This window comes from Canis aureus, chromosome X, assembly GCF_053574225.1.
Source record: "Canis aureus isolate CA01 chromosome X, VMU_Caureus_v.1.0, whole genome shotgun sequence".
NCBI classification, from domain to species: Eukaryota; Metazoa; Chordata; class Mammalia; order Carnivora; family Canidae; genus Canis; species Canis aureus.
This window is the reverse complement of record NC_135649.1, coordinates 106,552,863-106,572,717: the sequence shown is the minus strand read 5'-3', so window position 1 is coordinate 106,572,717 and position 19,855 is coordinate 106,552,863. Positions and strand designations below refer to the sequence as shown.

The following is a 19,855-nucleotide window of genomic DNA, read 5'->3' as shown; positions in this document are numbered from 1 at the left end:
ATTCTTAACACTTCCATTCAATTGCCCAACAAACTTTATGAGGCATTAGACAAAGTTACCCATTACTTTAAGTTTTTTCCCTGGTAAATGTTGTAACAGAGAAAATGAATTTGTTCATCTTGTAGTGAACACAGGCAGGATTAGTTTTATATTTTATGCTGGTAACTCTGAAGATATGTCCATTAATTAAACCAGCAATCTTGAGTTAGCTCTAATACTGAACATTCCCCCAGATCACATGAACTCGAAAAACATTTGGCTTGGCTTCTGTCTTTCTGAGAGTTAGATGCCCAAACTTATAAGCACTCGCCCTCAAACCTACTACATAGAGCTCTTTTACAAGTTCATTTTTGCACAGTCATCCAGAGGCAGAGATAATATCTTACATTAACAACGTATGTGGACACACACACACACTGACAATATGCAAACAAAAATCTTCTAGCTTTTCTTTTTACTGATAGTTGTGGAGAGAACAATAAAAGCTCAATTTCCAAATATCTCCCTCTCTTTTTTTTCTGATGAAAAAGTCTTCCTAATGTTTGTATTTTGAGGAATGGCTCTTACATGTAGAGATGATGGAGGTAGAAAATTTACATCATAAACGTCCAGAGAAAGTATCCGAGTTTTCTCCAAGATAGAGAGTTGGAGTGTGTCTGCCTGTTATCCGGGGTGCTAGAGTCTGGGCACAAGAACTCTTTGAGCAGTTTGTACTTTAAAAAGACATCTTAGGGCACCTGGGTGGCTCAGTGGTTGAGCGTCTGCCTTTGGCTCAGGTCGTGATCCTGGGGTCCTGGATCGAGTCCCACATCGGGCTCCCTGTAGGGAGCCTCCTTCTCCCTCTGCTTGTGTCTCTGCCTCTCTCTCTCTGTCTCTCATGGATAAATAAATAAAATCATTAAAAAAAGACATCTTACCCTTTTTTTTCTTAGGCTCAGGTGATTATGGGCTGTGTTTACAAATTTCAAAGGCACGGCAGGTTTTAGAATTTCAAGAAACAAAGAAAGAATGCAAATTTTTTTTTCTCTCCAGTTTTTCAGAGTGATTGCTATTTAAAATTTGCCCTTTAAAGAAAAGTACAGGAAAATTTTGTTCCAATATCCTGATCTTTTATATTTCTGCACATATTTAGAGAGAAATAGGTGCATTTGGAGGAGTGATAAAGCTGGGCAGGCTAGGACTTATTTCTAAAGTTGCATTTCTGGGTTTGTAGAGATTTGTAAAACACACATTTGTTTCTTTCTTTAAAAAAAAAGATTTTATTGGGAGATCCCGGGGTGGCTCAGCGGTTGAGTGCCTGCCTTCGGCTCAGGTCATGATCCCGGGACTCCCGGGATCACGCCCTGGGCCAAAGGTAGATACTCAACCACTGAGCTACCCAGGCGTCCCCACACATTTGTTTCTAATCTCCTAAAGAATTAGATCATGGTCTGAAAATCAAGGGTCTGGCCCATTTTTAAAAACTAAATTTGCTTTTTTATATCAAGAAAAACTTTTAACTAAAATGGGAATCAAGAGGGGCACCTAGGTGGCTCATTTGGTTAAGTTTCTGACTCTTGGTTTTGGCTCAGGTCATGATCTCAGGGTTGTGGGATCGAGCCCTGGGTCCTGGGGCTCTGCACTCATCAAGGAGTCTGCGTGAGGATTCTTTCCCTCTCCTTCTGCCCCACTTCCATGTGTGCACATGTGCACTCTGTCTCTCTCAAATAAATACATTTTTTAAAAAATGAGAATCAGGAGATTTATGTCTTTGTCAAGTCTGTATAAAGCATTTTAACAAAAGCCTTTTTTCCAGGTACACAGTTCAACCTTGGCCCATGAATATTGGCCTTTTGCAGATCATTTGTAGGAGGGGTAGGTTAAAGTTTGGTTCTGTTTCCTCTGTGAAGAGTTGTGAATAGTCATTAATCTTTCCTTTCTAAATTTGGTAGGCTCTTCTGAAAGCAGAGGTAAAAGGACTTTATAATTGAAAAGCCCTGCTGCTGTCTAGGGACACGAATTCTTTTGGGGTGGGGGTCTAGGATATACGGGCAAAGGACATTGCATAGGAATGCCTGAAGCTGGCAGAGCCAGATTACAGAGCCCTGGAAGGTAGGAGCAAAGCAAGCCTTATTGCCAGTCTCAGGTGGTTTTGTTAAATTCGTTTCCTGGCTTTTAGCATTTACATGAGCAACCTGTATACTTTGAACCTAGAATTTAATATAGGCTAGAACACTCCCTGTAAATCTCATAGGGAAAGGGAAGTTACAACAGGCAGATGAGGCTAGATTTTAAGAAGGGGGACTTCGGTTGGATGTGGACATTTATTTTTAAATCTTAAGCTTGATTTCAGTTCTTTTGTCTTTTCAGGGAGTCCCTAAGAATAGCCAGTATACTAATAAGAGAATTGAGAGCTTTCTATAAAGCATATTTTTCTATTAAATACAGCCAATTTAGAGAATCCATCATCTGGCCATTGGCGAGTAGGATATGTGAATAGCAACTCAAACCACAATAAGCCTTTTAATGGCTTAATGAAGACTTAAGAGGCATCCAAAGAGGGCAGGCCTCATGATCCAAAAGTTTATTCCCAAAAATTAGTCTAAGAAATTAAAACTATACCTTGTACAGGCAGTAAGGATGGTGTGGTGAAAACAATGTCTCCAGTCCTCATCAAATTGTGAGAAGCCTCCTCCAGTTAGCTCATCTGTGACATGGGGCGGGTGCTTCTGAAATGAGATTTGCCAGCACTGCCAAGCAACAAAAGTTGAGGCAGCAGAGATTCCTCTGGGCTGGAGCCTCTCATGACAGACGTCCCTGAGAGCTGGCACAGCTGGAGAGAGATAGAGAGACTCAGATTCCTGGTCTATTTGGTCACCAAGGTGCACCCTGGTAAGTGCACCCTTTGAATGATGGAGACCAAAGAGAACATTCTCACTGGTCACAAAACCAAGCTCTTAGGACACTGAATACAACAAAAGGAAAAATCATAATTCATAGCAAAGTTTGTCTAGTATGCACATTAGCAGTTTAGGCTGAGCATTGGGTCTTTTAGGGTCACACTAATACCCACGAGAGATGTGCTGTGAGTTGGGGATTGTGTGTTGTTTTACAGGGTACCCTATTGCACAGAAGTTTTCTTGAGGTTGGCAGGTGACCTAGTGTCAGTCTAACCCATTCCATGACCAACTTCTGAGTTAGGTAGAGAGCACTCTAACAGCTTTTAAGTGCTGCATCTGTGTCCACCAGTTTTATGGCTTCGTCCTCCAAAATGTCCCTTAGCAATAGCCTTTGCCTCATGTGCACATTAACCCATGGCGAAGTTTGTGTGAAAAATGACACAAAGACACAGAGGAAAACAAAGACTTACATGTGGGAGGAAATGGATCAGAAACCAAAGAGTACTCTACCAAATTTAACCAATGAGTTTCTAAGCCCAAGGAAATAGCTCCACAAATATTTTTTCCTGCTAATCTAAATTTAGAAAGAGAGAAGAAGGCCTCTCCGCATTCTTGCTCCATCAGACTCCACAAAGAGATTACAGGAGACTGACATGGTAAGAAATCTTGCCTTCTGCCAGCTGTTTGTCTGATGTCCCAAGGATCTCTCTGCTGCAACTGTGTCTGGCATGAGTTGTGTCTTGCTGACTACACCCGCCATCGGGGAGGAAGAATTTCCTTTCCCCTTCATCATCCTTCTAGCTGGACCAAGAATCCACTTGACATGAAAGCGATTAACAGGAGAAAGTCAAGTTTAGTTTTGTCTATATGGGGAATCCACACAGCCGTGAAATACCGAAGACATTGAGGCACCAGGAAGCTTATCTGAGCTCAGGAGAGGGTGTAGTCTGAGGACAAAAGGGGACAAAGACTATTAACACAAAGTTAGAGCAGATGTTTGGAAGACATAGGTTGCCTTATTATGCAGTTAGGTTTTTTAGGAAAGAGGCATCTCTGAAAAGCTATCTTCTTGGTATAAGCAGGCAGTTGAAGGGGAAGTAAAGAGCTTTTCCTGAGTCTGCTGGGTTTTGATTGTTTTTTTTTTAAAGATTTTATTTATGTATTCATGAGAGACACAGAGAGAGAGAGGCAGAAACATAGGCAGAAGAAGAGGCAAGGCAAGCTCTTCAGGGAGCCCGATGCAGGACTCGATCCTGGGACCCTGGGATCATGCCCTGAGCTGAAGGCAGATGCTCAACCATTGAGCCACCCAAGTGTCCCTGGTTTTGATTGTTTTTGACTTAAAATACTGTTTATGCTAAACTGCCCCATTTCGGTGGCTTGCTAGTGGCCCCTACATTTACATATCCATCACCTCATTTGATCTAAATTGTGATTCCTATTTTCAAGCTTAGGGATTTTGTTGTGGAGACCAAATATATGTAAATGACAATTAAACACACACCTGTATTCTAATCATAAGCCTAACAGGAAGTCTGAGAAGGGACTGAAAGTATGGGTTTAAAGTTTTGGGTTCATGGATGTGAGGAAGGATCTGAGCTGGCCATACAAGGTTTTTTTTTTATTGCTAGAGACATAGCTTTGAAGGAAACTGTAACTGACAATGGGATAGACTGACTCCTTGGAGCAATAGTGGCATACGTTCCTTCAAATGCATTACTAGAACAATCTTGATTCATTTATATAAAACACAAAGTTCCTATGTCCATGCGATGGGGAAAATGGTAAGGAGAGGTCAAAAGAGAAGTAGATAAGACAACCTAAAATTTCCAAAGGTAGAAGTCTCTTGCTAAAAAAACAAAACTTTCCATGGAGGGGCAGCAGGTGCATGCATATGCATGTGTGACTCTCCAGTGTCTCATATAGAAAACTATGGGCAAAATCCTGGAGTGCAAAGCCTGAAAAGGGGAACCACTTTTAAATAGCAGTGGTTGAGGAAAAGAACTAACAGCTGCCCGTAGACCAACTGAATGAACTGTATTTTCTTTTCTTTTTTTAAAAAGATTTACTTAAGTAATTTATTTTAGAGAGAGAAAGAGAAGGAGAGTGAGCACTGAGGGAGGGGCAGAGGGAGAAGGAGAGAAAGAATCCCAAGTCGACTCCCCTCTGAGTATGGGGCCTGGTACAAGGCTCAATCTTACTACCCTGAAATCATGACCTGAGGTGAAATCAAGAGTCGGATGCTTAACCGACTGAGCCACCCGGGTGCCCCAAATGAACTATATTTTCAGTGTGGATCCCTGAGATTTGAAATAAATAGATACTTAGGAAACTACTGCTTTGCCTGGAGGGCCCTCATGCTCAATATGGCATATTTTACCATAAAAACACTTGAGTTAATTTTACATATTTTTATTTTTGTCTCTAAAAAATATTTTCTATGGAAAACTTCAACTTAGGACTTCCACCTTAAGTGATTTCTATTAGTGTTACAGGTTGGCTAGTGGGGGCATTAGGTCAAGGTTTGGTGAAGAAATACTCTCTTTTCCTTATTTTGAAATTCTAGCAGGCTTTTGTGCCTCAGGGAACATGACTTAGCTGAAGGTGATGTTATTATGTGATGCTGCAGAGAAGACTAAAGATAAAAATCAGAAGTGTTCAGTGATTTCCTAGTTCCAACATGCTAAGCTCATTATTTCTTTTATTTGCATTGACGTGACAACCAATGACATTAATCACCATAAAAGATTTCACTTGTTCTTGAACTCTGCTGGGGTGGCTCAGCCCTGTTTCACAGAAAATGTCACACAATAAATCTGTACAGTCTGCAAAAAAGAAAGCAAGCAGAACCTGCCAGGGGGCCCCGGGGCAGGGGTGGGGTTGGCACCTGAGAGGATGAGAACTGAAGCCAGAGGAGGCTCACAGGGGGGCTGAGAGGGGAGTGATGGCTTGGGTTTTGACATCTGTGAAGGGGCCATAGAGAGGCTGAGTTACCAAGGAAGGGATTTATGAAAGACTGAGGTGGTGCTGGGAGAGATGAGTGGGGAGAGCGAAAGGAAGCTGAGGAAGGAAGCCACCTGCGTCAACTATGTCATTCTGTGTCCTGGCAATAGGCAGAAAGCTTTTTGCACTTGAAACGAAGGAAGAATTCTTCCTCTGTCCTTCAAGGTCTTTTAGCTGAACTGAGAATTAAATTTACATGAGTCAGATTAACAGGAGAAGAAACCAAAGTTTTATTACATGGGCACCGTCACCCTCTAAGGAAACGGAGATGTAAAGGAATGACCAGGCAGTTTTTATAATCATAGATAGACAGTAAATCTGCCAGGAATTGACAGGACAAAGGAAACTTAACTTTGGGAGCTTCAGTAGTCAGAAATGCTAGACAGAATTTGGGCTGGGGTAGTAAATTAGTAAAAAGTAACATGAGCTGTTGACACAGCCTTCTCAGCTCTAACTTTCCCATCTCTGGTGGTAAGGATGTCTCTACCCCCTGGGACGGGGGTGGCACCTTTTGCAGGGGAGATTTACTTCCTGCTTTCAGGGGGATGGAAGAGGCTGTCTCTTTTGTGACTTTTATTTAAAATAATCAGTATGCTAAAGTGGCACATTTTAGGGCAGCCTGTCTTTGGCCCTGGCCCTGTCTTAAGAGATTTCCATTTGAAATGCCAGTCAGCAGGGTAGAGACTGAGAGCCTTAAGCATTTATGCAAAATGTTGAAAATGGTGACTTCAAGAGCCATTGTAATGCCTAGGGAAGGCAAGGGGGGGGACCTACAAAACCATGCTGCTTAGAGAGCAGTATCTGGAAGCACTCAGCCTCATTTTATATATGTATGTATGTATTTAAGAGAGGGAGGGGGAGAGAGAGGTGGGGGAGGGGCAGGGGGGAGAGAGAATCTGAAGCAGACTCCCAGCTGGGTGCGGAGCCTGACGCAGGACTTGATGTCACAACCCAGAGATCATGACCTGAGCAGAAACCAAGAGTTGGACACCAAGAGCCACTCAGGCGCCCCAGCCTCATTTTCATAATAGGTACATACTTCATAAAAGTGCCCTAAAGCAAAGAGGAGCAGCATGATCTTAAGATTCTCCATGGAAGTCCAAAAATTCCAAACCATGTATTTGCCAAAGATCTTTTTGGCTTGCGTAGTGCTTATTTTGTTCTATTTGATTAAATCATTTATTTTAAACCACAATGAAAGCAGGTTAATTTTCATACTCCTTATTACTCCAAGCATTTTCCTTGGGACATGTTGAGCTTTTTAGGTATTCTTTAGGTGCTTTCTGTTATCACCACATGTTGGCTAGGGTACTGAGAGCAAACCTTTCGTTGCCCTCCTTGTTCTCATCTGTAAATAGCTCTCTTCCTACCAGTAGGTTCATGTCGCCAGGATGCATATAGCCGTATGTGAAGAGACTGAATTTTTAAAGAGAAACCTCCCTTTTAGCAGAAGATCTTGCTCTTATTTCATGGAGAAAAGATACACCATTGTGCTAAGCCCTCAACCTTCCACCATCTAATTGAAAGATTCTTCTGTATTCCTGTCCATCATTTTACCCTTCTCTCATAGTCCTGCCTCCTGTCTAAGGTGAATCCTTCTAGATATTCTCTGGATCCTGTCCCCTTTGCCTTGTTAGAGCCCAACCCCTGTATTTTCAACCTCTTAATCTTCACTGAATCCTTTTTATCAATATTTTTCTTTTAGATTTTTAAAAAGATTTGTTTTACAGCAGTTTTATGATTATAGCAAAATTGAGAGGAAAACATTTCCCATATATCCCCTGACCTCACACATATGGAATCTCCCCCATTATCAACATTGCTTTTCAGAATAGTACGTATTTTTTTATTGATGATGAACCTACATTGACACATATCACTCAAAGTCCATAGTTTACCTTAGGGTTCACTCCTGGTGTTTCACGTTCTGTGGGTTTGGAAGAAAACCATAGTGACCTGTATCCATCCTTATGCTATCATACAGAGTAGTTTCACTGCCTTAAACTCACTGTGCTTTACCTATTCATTGCTCTCTCTACACTGCTGGCCACCCTTGGTCTTCTTACTGTCTCCATAGTTTTGCCTTTTCCACCATGTCATAGTGTTGGAAATACACCGAATGTAGCCTTTTCAGATTGGCTTCTTTCACGTAGTGATATGTACTTAAGGCTCCTTCATGTCTTGTCATGGCCTGCTAGCTCGTTTCTCTTCAGGGCTGAATAATACTCCATTGTCTGGAAGTACCAGTTTGTTAGTTTATCCAGTCACTGACTGAAGCACATCTTGGTGGGGTCTTCCAAAAAGTTTCTGTAAGCATCCTTGTGCAGGTTTTTGTGCTGGTATCTGTTCCTGACTTTTGGGTAAACCCCAAAGAGCACGGTTGCTGGATCCCGTGGTAAGATTATGCTTAATTTTGTAAGAAACCGCCACATGGCTTTCCAAAGTGGCTCTGCTATTTTGCATTCCCACCAACACTGAAGAAGACTTCTGTTGCTCCACAGCCTTGCCAGCAGCATTCAGTGGTGGCAGTGTTGTGGATTTGGGCCCTTCTAATGGGTGGGTAGCGATATCTCATTGCTTCAGTTTGCATTTTTCTGATGACCTCTCATGGGAAGCATCTTTTCTTATGCTTGCCATGTGTAAATTCTCTTTAGGAAGGTGACTGTCAAGGTCCTTGGCTCATTTTTAAAATCACTTTGGTTCTCTTATTGTTGAGTTCCCAGTGATACTTAGACACAGTCACATCTCTTACATGGTCAGCAGCCACAACAACAGAAGCGGCAGCAGCAGCAACAGTGACAAACATACACATGGCAACCCAAACCCCAAACCCTCAGTCTTCTCTCTTAACCCTACATCTCCCTCTGCCTTGTCTTTGCTTTCTGTCTTTCATGGTGTAGGAGCAAAGGGCAGGCTACCCCAAGATGGGCTGCTTTGGCATTAAGATTATTCTGAGCTGAAGGGCTTGAGAGAAACTTTTGCCTGTCCCTTCCCCACAATGAAGAATCTAAATTGGGAGTCTTTCCCAGAGTAAGCGTTATTAGCAGAGATAAGTTTTATTTGAGTGACCCACGGGACAGACATCTAATTACCAAACACCTGCTCTTCTTACTGCTCGGTGAAGTGCATTCCTGAAGTCCTAGGCCCCCTACCCCTTTGTCCTTAGTTTAGAATGACATACAGACCTCATCTGGCCAACCTTTGGAATTTCCACATCTGTGGGGATTTCCCATACATACGCTCTTCAGTTTGATTTTCCCCTATTAACCTGTCTCATGTCAGTTTGATTCTTAGTCCAGCTAGGAGGACTCTCAAAGGGGCCAGGAATTCTTGCCCTCTGATGCTAGACAAAGTCCTTGACCGAGTTGTCCACACTCGCTGTTTCCAGTTCCCATGCACCCTTCATCCCACTGAGGTGTGGCTTTTATCCCCAGCCCTCTTTCTCTTCCAGCATCCCCAGTCTTAGAAAATAGCAGTAGCATTCCCCTAGCTGCCCATACTGGAAGCCTGGGGAGGAATCTGACCCTGGTTCCATTGATTTGGTTACTGAGTCCATCTCAAATTAATTTGCCCACTTTTTTCTCACCCTGATTGCCCCTCCCTCATTAGCTTGGGAAGATATTGTTTCATCTTTTATGTGAAGATGACAGGCAGACTGACATGTGTTGCTGTGTGATGAGGTCATAAAAATTTAGGGGTGCTGGTGGCTGAACGGGCATAAAAATCTAGTTGCTGAGAATTTCTTGTCATTTTAACATCCTCCTTGTGTGGGTTTTCTGTTTGAAATTGCGACTTCTGCATCTCTCTGTTGATTCCCTTTTACTTGCCTGGCATTTCCCTTGTTTACGAGGCACACCTCTGTTGATCCTACAAGTTCTGAGATCACAGCTGTCACTTAGCTCTGTGGTTGGAACAGATCATGGACTGTCTTGACTCTTATTTTCTTTATCTGTAAAATAGGTGCCCCCCCCCCTTCCAGACCGCTGTGGCTCCGCCCTGGCTGCGCAGTAGACTCACCTGGGGGGCTTTTGGGACTCCCAGCCCAGGCTGCACCCTGCAGCAGCGACAGGAGCAGCCTGACTTTCCGCCCTCAGAGATCTCAGTGTGTAGACAAGGTTGACAACCACTGACTTTATCGTTTTAGAGGACCATGACTCTTCGTTTACTGCATGTTTTCAGCCATGCCCCAATCCCAAGTTGAGATTTCCCTTAATGTTTTTACTTAGTTGGGAAAAAATAGCTGTGAAGTTCCCCCCACCCCCTTCCATCTGCTGTTTGTTCTTATTTACATATGATGGAACCCAGCCCACTGATTTACAGTTCTGGTTCTCTTACAACTGTTATTGAACTGAAAACATAGCTGAAAACCTATTAAACAGAAAAAAAATTATTTCAAGCTCTGTGCCGACAATTCATTATAGAACCAAGGAGACGTCTAAACTTTCCTTCTAGAATTAATGCTAAAAATGGATTTACAACCCCCTAATCCTAAGTGAAAAATTTAATCCTGGTGCCAAACCTAGTATTTATTCTTTCTTAAGTGTCCTACCAAGAAAATGAAGGCATCTCTGCAAGAGAATGGAATTTGGTGGTGGTGGTAGGGGGTTGTACCCATAAATGGGCAAGACCTCCCACACTGCTCTGTGTGGGCCTCTGAGGGCAGGCGTCAGCATCTCTCTTCCCCTAGTTCTCTCTGCTGACCCATAAACACTGGAAGAAAAGCCAGGGCAAACAGCATCAGTGTGGGTGTGTGATCTTACTGTCAAAACACTGGCACAGGTCCCTCAGGAGTCAGCTTTGCTGTAGTAGCCCCCTTCAGACCTACCATCTTATTTTTTATTTATTTATCTTTTAAAGATTTCATTTATTCATTCATGAATGACAGAGAGAGAGAGAGGCAGAGACACAGGCCGAGGGAGCAGCAGGCTCCATGCGGGGAGCCCAACGCAGGACTCGATCCCGGGTCTCCAGGATCAGGCTCTGGACTGAAAACAGGCGCTCAACCGCTGAGCCACCCGGGCGTCCCCAGACCTACCATTTTAGATTTGAAATAACCTAAGACTTTTCTAAACTGCAAGGGAGTAGAGAGGAGAGAAGGAGGATTACAGAGAATGGGCAAGCATTTGGTCTGACCGCTGGCACTCATTTTGGGAAAAGCTAGGGTCCTGACAGGAGTCTGAATTATACTGGGGGAGAGTCTCCTGGGGTGCTGGCTCTCCCTGTCTGTCTCCCTGTTAACAGTGTCTCCTTCAGCTGTTCGCTCACTTGCTTCTGTAACACCCGCCTGAAGCACACAGCCTGTGCTTTTGCGTGTCTCTCTCAGATCCTTATTAACTATTGAAATTAGTTGCCCCCTTGATAAGGATGGCTTAATTTAGGAGCCGGGTCTTAGGTTGTCATGACCTGTGATGACTTCCTTTCTCCACATAATCTTTTTACAACTGGACCATCAAACCATTGTCTGCGAAGGAATGATTAGTTATCTTCTAGTGGTGGCGGGGGGGGGGGCGGGGGGTAGGGGGGTAGGGGGAAAGGCATCTTCCCGGGAAAAGAAATGTTGCCAGAGCTTGGAGTCAAGCTGAAAGGAACCTGTTTGCCACCATGTTTGGTGCTGAACTGTTTCTCATGGCCCAGAAAACGTCTGGAGCTTCTTGGTTTTGACCTGTCTCTTTGGATATTTCCTTGTAGATGGAGGAATTGATTGAGGGTATTCGTTGGGCCTTTATTGACATGCTGGAGAAAGAAAATGAATGGATGGATGCAGGGACAAAAAGGAAAGCCAAAGAGAAGGTAAGGGTTCCTTCTGATTAAAAATATATATGTGACTTTGGTTTAATGGATTTTCATGCTTAATATTGTGTACTTGATTTTTATATTGACTGAGCTCTTGACTCCGAATGGCCCCAGAGTCAGGTGGCTGTTTCGGTGTGAACATACAGATTTCATCACCAGGAGGTAAGAGCAAAGAAGATCCGACTTTCTTCTTTCTTGAACTGCATTTCTAGCACCTTGTGATTCAGCCTTTCCTCCTCTCTTAATTGCTGTTTCTAAGAGCCACATGGCCAGCTGCCCAGCGAATTTTGCCATGGGGCCTCATTGGCTATGGGAGAATGCATAGCAGTGGGGAGCCCGGGGGAGCAGCTGGCAGGAGAGCCCTCAAGGCACGAAGAAGAAAAACCCATACTGGCTGTGTGTCCTTCTGCTCTGGGCACAACATGTGCAAATGTCCTCGGGAAGAGCCTTGCCCACAGCCAAGCAAGTCTACTTCCTAACCCGTCATCTTGCTCTAATGATCCAAACAGCGTGCTTATAAACTGCAGACCAGTAGTAGACCAGGGTGTAGGAATATGAAAATGTTTCTTAATAGAAGTGGACGCTTGGTGGGCCTTGTCACATTTTCTGGTACTATGCGACAAGATGAAGGACTACGTGAGAGAGGTATTAGCAGCCATGCTGCTTCAAAACCAAGAATCAGACCCATCTTGAACGCTAGGTATTCAGGTGGAGCTGGAGCTCAAGTGGGTGGGTATACCTCCCACATTCTTCATGGACGCTGCTCTGCATTTGGGAGACTCTGAACTAGGAGCATTTCTTCTTCTTCTTTCTTTATTTGTTTATTTATCCATTCATTCATTCATGAGAGACACACAGAGAAAGGCAGAGACATAGGTAGAGGGAGAAGCAGGCTCCCTGCAGGGAGCCCAATGTGGGACTCGATCCCAGGACCCTGGGATCACGCCCTGAGCCCAAGGCAGATGCTCAACCGCTGAGCTACTCAGGTGCCCCAGAACATTTCTTCTTTAGAGAGGTATTTTAAAACCTTGCTGATGGTAGTAATCCCCTGGGCTGCCTAAATGCTCAACAGCTCTTTGGGCCCCTCCCTTGCAAGGTCTGATTCAGTGGATTGAGGGTGCAGTTGGAACATTTGTGACTTTAGTCAGTTTTTATTGCTCTACGGGCCTGGGGAACACTGCTTAGAGTCCTACTGAGTCATGCTGAGTACAGATCTTTTTGCCCTATGGTCAAGAGGGAGAAGATAGGACAGTGAAACTACTCTGTATGGTACTATAATGGTGGATTCATGTTGTCCTACATTTGTCCAGACCCACAGAATGTGTAGCACCAAGAGTAAATCCTGATATAAACTGAATTTGGGGTGGTCGTGATGTATCAATGCAGGTTCATTGATTAGAACTAAGGTACCACTCTGATGGGGGAGGTTGTTAATGGGAGAGGCTATGCATGTGTGGGGTCAGGGGTTTTATGGGAAATCTCTGTGTTTTCTTTTCAATTTTGCTGTGAACCTACGACTGCTCGGAAAAATAAAGTCTATTAAACAAACAAACAAAAAAACAGAGGGCAACATTCTGGGAATGCTTAGCCTTATTGAAATGAGAATGTGCAGAGGTTTAGCAAGGGTGTTTTCTAGAGCTTTGATATTCCTGAAATGGATAAACATTGTTGTAGATATTTTTGTCAATAGACATGAAAAGGCTGTTCACTGTTTGCAGTGGAGAAAGAACTTGGGTGGCCGGGGGTGGCAGGTGTTAGAAGACAAAGGGTAAGTTGGATTTTTTCCCCTCGAGAATCTGTCAGAGCTGTCTTAAGTCATGTAAGGCGCAAGCTGATGAAGGCAGGAGCACGCGGGCTGTGATGAGAAGCTCTCCAGATGGTAGATGAAACTTTTGGCACTAACATATTGTTGTTTTTTGAAGGCTTCATTTATTTGCTGGGCTAGCTTGTGATATCTCGAACAGAATTTGTCTTGCACTGGGCAGTTGAGAACTCCAAATGCTAGGGACTCTTTATCCTAGCCTGACCCCTCGTGGCCTGAGAGTCACCCGTGTGGAGGATGGGGTGGAGTGATGAGGGTTGTGTGCCTGTGATGAATGGATAGATACCAGAGGACTGTTCTGGAGACTGCAGTCAGTTCTTTGGGAGGTATGACTGGTTATTTTAGGGGGAGATCTTCTGAGTTGCATCAAGGAATGGGCACCTTACAGTTGGGTCTTCCAGGCAAGTGGCCCATGGGTCTTTCTTGAAGACACATTATTCTCAGTTCTTCTAATATTAGACATGTTCCTGTTTGCCCCCTGAGTTGCTCTCCAGTCTTATATTTTATTTCAATGAGAGCTGTCACTTTTTCTTCTTAAAGTACTCTTTGAACACTCTGCTTTCTTTGAGCTGAGTTCAACCTGCCAGGAACTCAACTTGTTCCTTGACAGGTACAAATATCAAAGGAAATTTTCCTCCTGGATCTCACCAGGCTCTCTGAGTAAATCCTGTATTTCAGAGTTCAGGGACATTCCTTTATTAAAAGGCAAGAAGGAGGGGATGTTGTCTGAGAGTTTTCAGCACTTTCCCAAGGCATGTCGGGCTCTGGCCCCCAGAAGATGCAGATTTTCTGTTTTTCAAGTTAAATGAACATGTAGTTCTGGAAATGACCTCTGGGCGGAGCTCGTAGACTCACAAAGACAACATGTAGGAAGCCTAAGGCATTTATGCAGCTTTCTGCTCTGGGGTGGTTTTTGAAAGATTATTTTTTTTCTTGCCCTTTTTCTCTGCTGTCCTCAATTTGATTGCCTTTTAATAGTCAACAAGAAAGGAGAGGTTCTGTCTACTAATTCCTTGAATCTTAGTTGGAAATCTCTGACGATCTTAGAGCTTTGTCTTTTTGATACAGAGTAGCCTCTGCATTAAGACAGGATTTGCCTACGTTCGAAGTGGAGGTGAATAATTTGCCTGCACTTCCTGGTATGACTTGGCACTGTTCTTTGGGCATGTGTTGTATGCAGTATATCACCCAGGCGGAAGATTTCTCATCAATAATAGTGCCCACACTGGGCCAGTGCTGAGTCACTTGGCAACCCATTGGGAAAGCTGGAAAAATGTTCTGATTTGCGAGGGAGAGAGGCTATTCTTTGCCTAACCATGAAGTTCTGGACTGCAACAAATGCCAGTACCTCCTGTATTGGGTGCTGACCTAAGTGTTCCCTAGTGCCGGGCCTCCTGAGTGTGGAGGGTCCAGATACCTGCTGTGGCTTGAGGCCTAGCACCTTGAGTTGTGTGGCAGTGACCCCTGGTTTCAAGATGGAAGTGTGGGGATGTGACTTTGTTGTGTTCTTCACTAGGCGTGATTACTGTAAAAGATAAACGAGGATGCCTCTGCTCCTGGGAAGGGTAAATTTGTTATCTCAGTCTCCCTGTCTTGCTCCTCTCATCTCTTAAGGGGTCACGAGTGGTTTAGTGTTGTGAAACTGATGGTATAGGTTTCAACTGGAAATTTAGTATCGTGAAATAAACACCAATTTTTGTTTAGGATTCTGTTTCCTGCAAGCATATGCTTTTACTGTAAACTAGCAGCAAAGGACAGGAAGCCTGTTATTTTTTCAGTTATCATAGATGTGGGATGAGTGTAAGGTGATGGAAATTATTTTGGGGGGTATCTTCTGGAAGATTTGCCTTTTTCAGAACAGAGTAGGAGAATCTCAAGGTCACTACATAGTGATTCTGAGGCCTGGCAGGAAGTGATGCAGCACTGCCTTTGGCTGCCCTAGTGGCAGGAGCAGAGATTCTGCTGGCGAGCTCTGTCAGATCAGGAGAAGCAGCTTCCTGAATTCGGCTGGTCCCCAACTAGAGTTCAGTTCTGTATCCAAAAGCTTTCTGAAATATTTGTTTGTGCTCTTTACTCCTGGGACCTATGTTTGCCTGGCCATCCCTAGGAAAAAAGACCTGGGTGGAAATGCTAGGAAGGCAGCATCCTCAGGATCCTGCGAGTGGCCTTAACCTTGGCCATGGCAGGTACAGAGGATTTCCAGAAATGTACTGTATGGTTCCATCAGCACAGGCATGCAACTCCAAGACACAGGCTTGGTGGGGAAGAGCAAGGGGGGAAGAGTTTTCCTACAGAGGGCCAACAAAAGTGTATCTCACCTCTTTGGCTTTGTCTTCTTTGGGGAGGAAAAATAATAATTCTTTCTACCCCTCTAAGTACTTGACTGGGCCCCTGTAACAAGAGGTAGGTTAACAAGAGAAAATCAACCAGAAGCTTATTACTGTGTATATTTCATACATACATGAGGGAACTCAGAAAAATGAGTAACTCAAAGAGGTGGCTTAGAACCTCAGCTTACATAGCATCTTTAACAAAGAACAAAAAATTTGCAGAGAAATGATAAAGGAAAGTGGTTTTGGACTTCCAAGGGCAGCAGATGGTAGGAAGGTAAATATATGGGAAACTAATGGTAGACACAGGCTAGTTAGTGAAGTCTGGAACGTAGATTAGTCTGCTGATATCCCCAGGCTGATAGGGTCTAAAGTTGTCTTTGGTGAGTCACCTTAGTCTTTCCTGGTAGAGAGGGGAGAGATGCATTAGAGATGCGAATTCCTGCATCCCCCTAGACCTGTTGAGCTCTGGGGTGCTAGTGGGAGGCCCACTGCCTGCTTTGACCATTTTACTGCACATCTGTCTGGCTTCCAACTGCCGGCCCGTGCACATTGCCAAGAGCTTTCTCTTCTCACTGGAACCTGCTAATAGTACTCGTACAGAGGGCCCAATGGTCTAGGGAATAAACACTCCCAGTGACTGATGGGAATTGCTGTGTGTGCCCCCTCCTCCCTCAAGTTTGTGTTCACCATGGGCTCCTGGAGTTTCCCCAGTGGGGTAAGCTCCTCCTGCTCACATAGACAGCTGGCTCCGGAAGATGCCCTTTACTGACAGCCTGCCTTGCTCTGCTTACTTCCCAAGTCCTTTCCTGGTGTTTGATGCTGCTTTCACTTGCCAGATGAACTGCTTGTACTTGAATCCTTGTCTCGGGTTCTGCTCTTGGGGATCTTCAACTAGGGCAGAGAGCCTGGGGTGTGTGCTCTTTCCATCCTTACTGGCCTTAAGGTGACAACACATTTCACTGCATCTCAGTGTGAGTACTACTTCAGTAAATTCAGTTGCACAAACGTTTCCAGAACCAGTGATGTGCCAGGTGCTGGGGCAGGAGCCGCAGATTCAAAGATGATTCGTGGCTTCCTTTCTCTGTAGGGCCTTTCACTGTCCTGGGAGATGAGAGCTGGAACATGGGTGCTGGACAGATGGGGAGAAATTTTAGTTAATGCAATGGAGGGACAAAGTGCTCCTGGCTGTCGCTGTAGGGGAGGAAGATTTTACGGAGCCTAAACCCACGCATGGGGGCACTTGACTTGGGTACTGCCCACTCTGTCCCCACTTCGTGTCACTGCTTATGTTCTTATAGCCTGCGGGTAGGGCTTCCTCTGGCTCTTCCTTGCAGATCTCAACAGCTCTGCACCCAGCTCTCCCTTTCCCTTGCTACCTTCACTCTAGCTTCATTTCACATTTTTGTTTTAAATTATCCTGTGGAAGAAAACACAGGGAGGGGCTTTTGTCACACTGTCTCCTGCCCTTCCCTGTTCCAAATTCAAGGCTCTTTGCATGTGCTCAAGAATGCCAGGTCCTTGCCTCTACTCCAGTGCTCCCCCAGGGACACACAGGGGTTGACGGAATAGTGTGTGACATCTCTCAGCGTCCCTCCCCACTCCCTGTAGACCTCGGGCCCACACTGCTGCCATCTTGAGCTAGCTGGCGTTCTCGGGCTCCCTATCTCTGCCCCTGTGCTTCTCCATTTCTCTCACGTGCACATCGTTGCAAGGTAGTAGCTTTCATATTTGTATCTCCTCTCTAACTGGCCTCAACAGGAAGTGCAGTATAGAGGTTAGGCCTACAGACTGTGGAGAAAGACTGCTCAGGCTCAGAGCCAGTGTCTGCCCCTTTTGGTTGTATGATCTTTGGAAGTTACTTAACTTCTCTGACCCTCACTTTTTATGCCAGTAAAATGGGAAGATGAGTGTCTACCTCAGAGACTTGTTCATGCAGGAGTTAATATACTGGAAGTACTTAGAAGAAGGCCTGAGGCATGAGAACGTCTCTCTAAGTGTGTTCAGCTGTTTCTTTTAAGCTGCTGTCCTGTGGCCGGGGAGAGGCTTTGGGTGGGACTGGCTGGTGAGGAGAGAGAGATGGGAAGTGAGGTTCCATGTGTGTATCTGGGTCACTGTGTTTTTGTCTGGGTTGGGAAGGTCACTGACGGTAGACCACGGTCTCTGAGGTACCTCTCACCCCTTAGGTGTTCTGGTGCTCCATGTCAGAACACTGCCCTCCTCCTCATTGCATCCCCCGATGGGCAATTAATAGCGAATGGCCCCTGCTGAGAGGGTGATGGGGGAGCACCCTGCTTTTCTTTGTGGAGTGTGGATTTTCTGGTTTTGAACAAATTCAGCATTATCTTTGTGATACATATTTTGCTTTATTATTTTTATGAAGTTTTTGACTTTAATTCCAGTGTAAACATACAGTGTTCTATTACTTTCAGGTGTACAATGTAGGGTTTCAACAAATCTACACCTTGCTTGGTGCTCATCATGATAAATGTACTCTTCATCCTCATCACCTGTTTCACCCGTCTTCCCACCCACCTCCCCTCTGGTAACCCTCGGTGTATATATTTGAAACACAGAAGCAAATATTTGGTGTAAGGAGTTTGATACATATATTTATCAAAAGCTTGTTATGCCTGATACCTTATTAGAATGAGTTTAATCGAATTTTGGTATCCTAGAGCCTCATGGAAGTATTGTTTTGTGTGATGCTGTAGCTGATTGGTCTTCACACTTAAGGTGCACAGCAGCATCTGGAGGGCTTGTTAAACCCAGATCGCCAGGTCGCACCCCAGAATTTCTGAGTCTGGAGCTCTGAGGTGAGGCCTCAGAATTTGCATTTCTGACAAGTTCTCAATGATACCGTTGGTCTTGGGCCAACGCTCTGACAACTATTGGTGATCATAGGTGAAGATTGCCTTATCCCAAGGCTGTGTTACTAGAACTAGCTAACATCCATTAAATGGTTGTTTTACCCCTTACAGGAATCCCTTCTCACATTTCTCACAAGGCAGCGCCCTGAGTATCAGAACCCACCCCGGGCCATCTGCCCCACCAGTGTTGTGCCTGCTGAAAAGTCCTTGTTGCTAGAGATCCAAAGGCTCCTTCTTGGTCATTTCTAACCCTTGACTGTCCCAGGAAGTAGGCAGGAATGAGTCTTCCATGGAGAAGCCATCTAATATCTGAAGATATTGAATGTGTTTCTATTTCAGATGAAATGTCTCTAGTGTTTCTCATGAATTAACAAACATTATATGCTAGGCTGGATGTTCTAAAGGCCTTAGAAATATTAACTACTTTTAATGCCATAATATCTGGTATGAGGCAGGTCACATTTTTTTCTTTTACAGATTAGGAAACTGAAGCACATTGAGTGCCAGCAGGTTTGCCCAAGGTCATACATCCAGTAGGCAGAAGGGTTGGGACTCTGTCCTTGGTGGTCTGTTCTGGGCTTTTATCCACAGTGCTAGTGGGTCTCTGCAAGTGTGGTCCGCAGACCAGCATCAGCATCACCTGGGAAGTAACTAGAACTATAAGCCCTCCAGGTGATTCTCATGCAGCCAGTGTGGGAATCACTGCTCCGCACTGTGGTTCTGATGCTTCATCCTGCTGGCTACTGTCCAGGTTTCACCGTCTTTTTTTAAAGCTCAAGTTCAAAGCTGAACACAATATTCTAGATGTAGTCCAACTCACATCACACAATGGGAATATTACTACTGCCTTTGTTTTGCATACAAATTATATTAAAAAATCTGAAGTTTATATTATGGTTATCTTTTCCTCTCAGCCATGTCACTGTTGGCTCATAACGAATTTTCAGTCAGTTAATTTCTAGGTCTTTTTTTATCCCTCAGGAACTGTTGTTAAGCCCTGTTGCTCCAGTCCTAATCTTGGCTTTTTTTTAAAACCCTCATCCTAGAACTTCATATTTATTCTTATTTTTAGATCCATTTACCTTTGGTTCATGGCTCAGCTTTTAAAAATATATATATATTTGGATCTTCTGTATGTTTATTTTTGTTATAAAAATC

The 19,855-nt window shown here is 44.2% G+C and overlaps 1 protein-coding gene across 5 annotated transcripts in view; it reads left to right on the top strand.

The window, feature by feature from the left end:
- Positions 1-19,855, top strand: part of PHEX (phosphate regulating endopeptidase X-linked) — a 209,922-nt gene that overhangs the window by 90,843 nt on the left and 99,224 nt on the right. For all 5 annotated transcript variants that reach the window (XM_077890216.1, XM_077890213.1, XM_077890215.1 and 2 more), the window contains one exon: positions 11,571-11,672. In XM_077890216.1, coding sequence (XP_077746342.1) covers positions 11,571-11,672 — 102 coding nt within the window. The remainder of the gene's footprint in view (positions 1-11,570; positions 11,673-19,855) is intronic.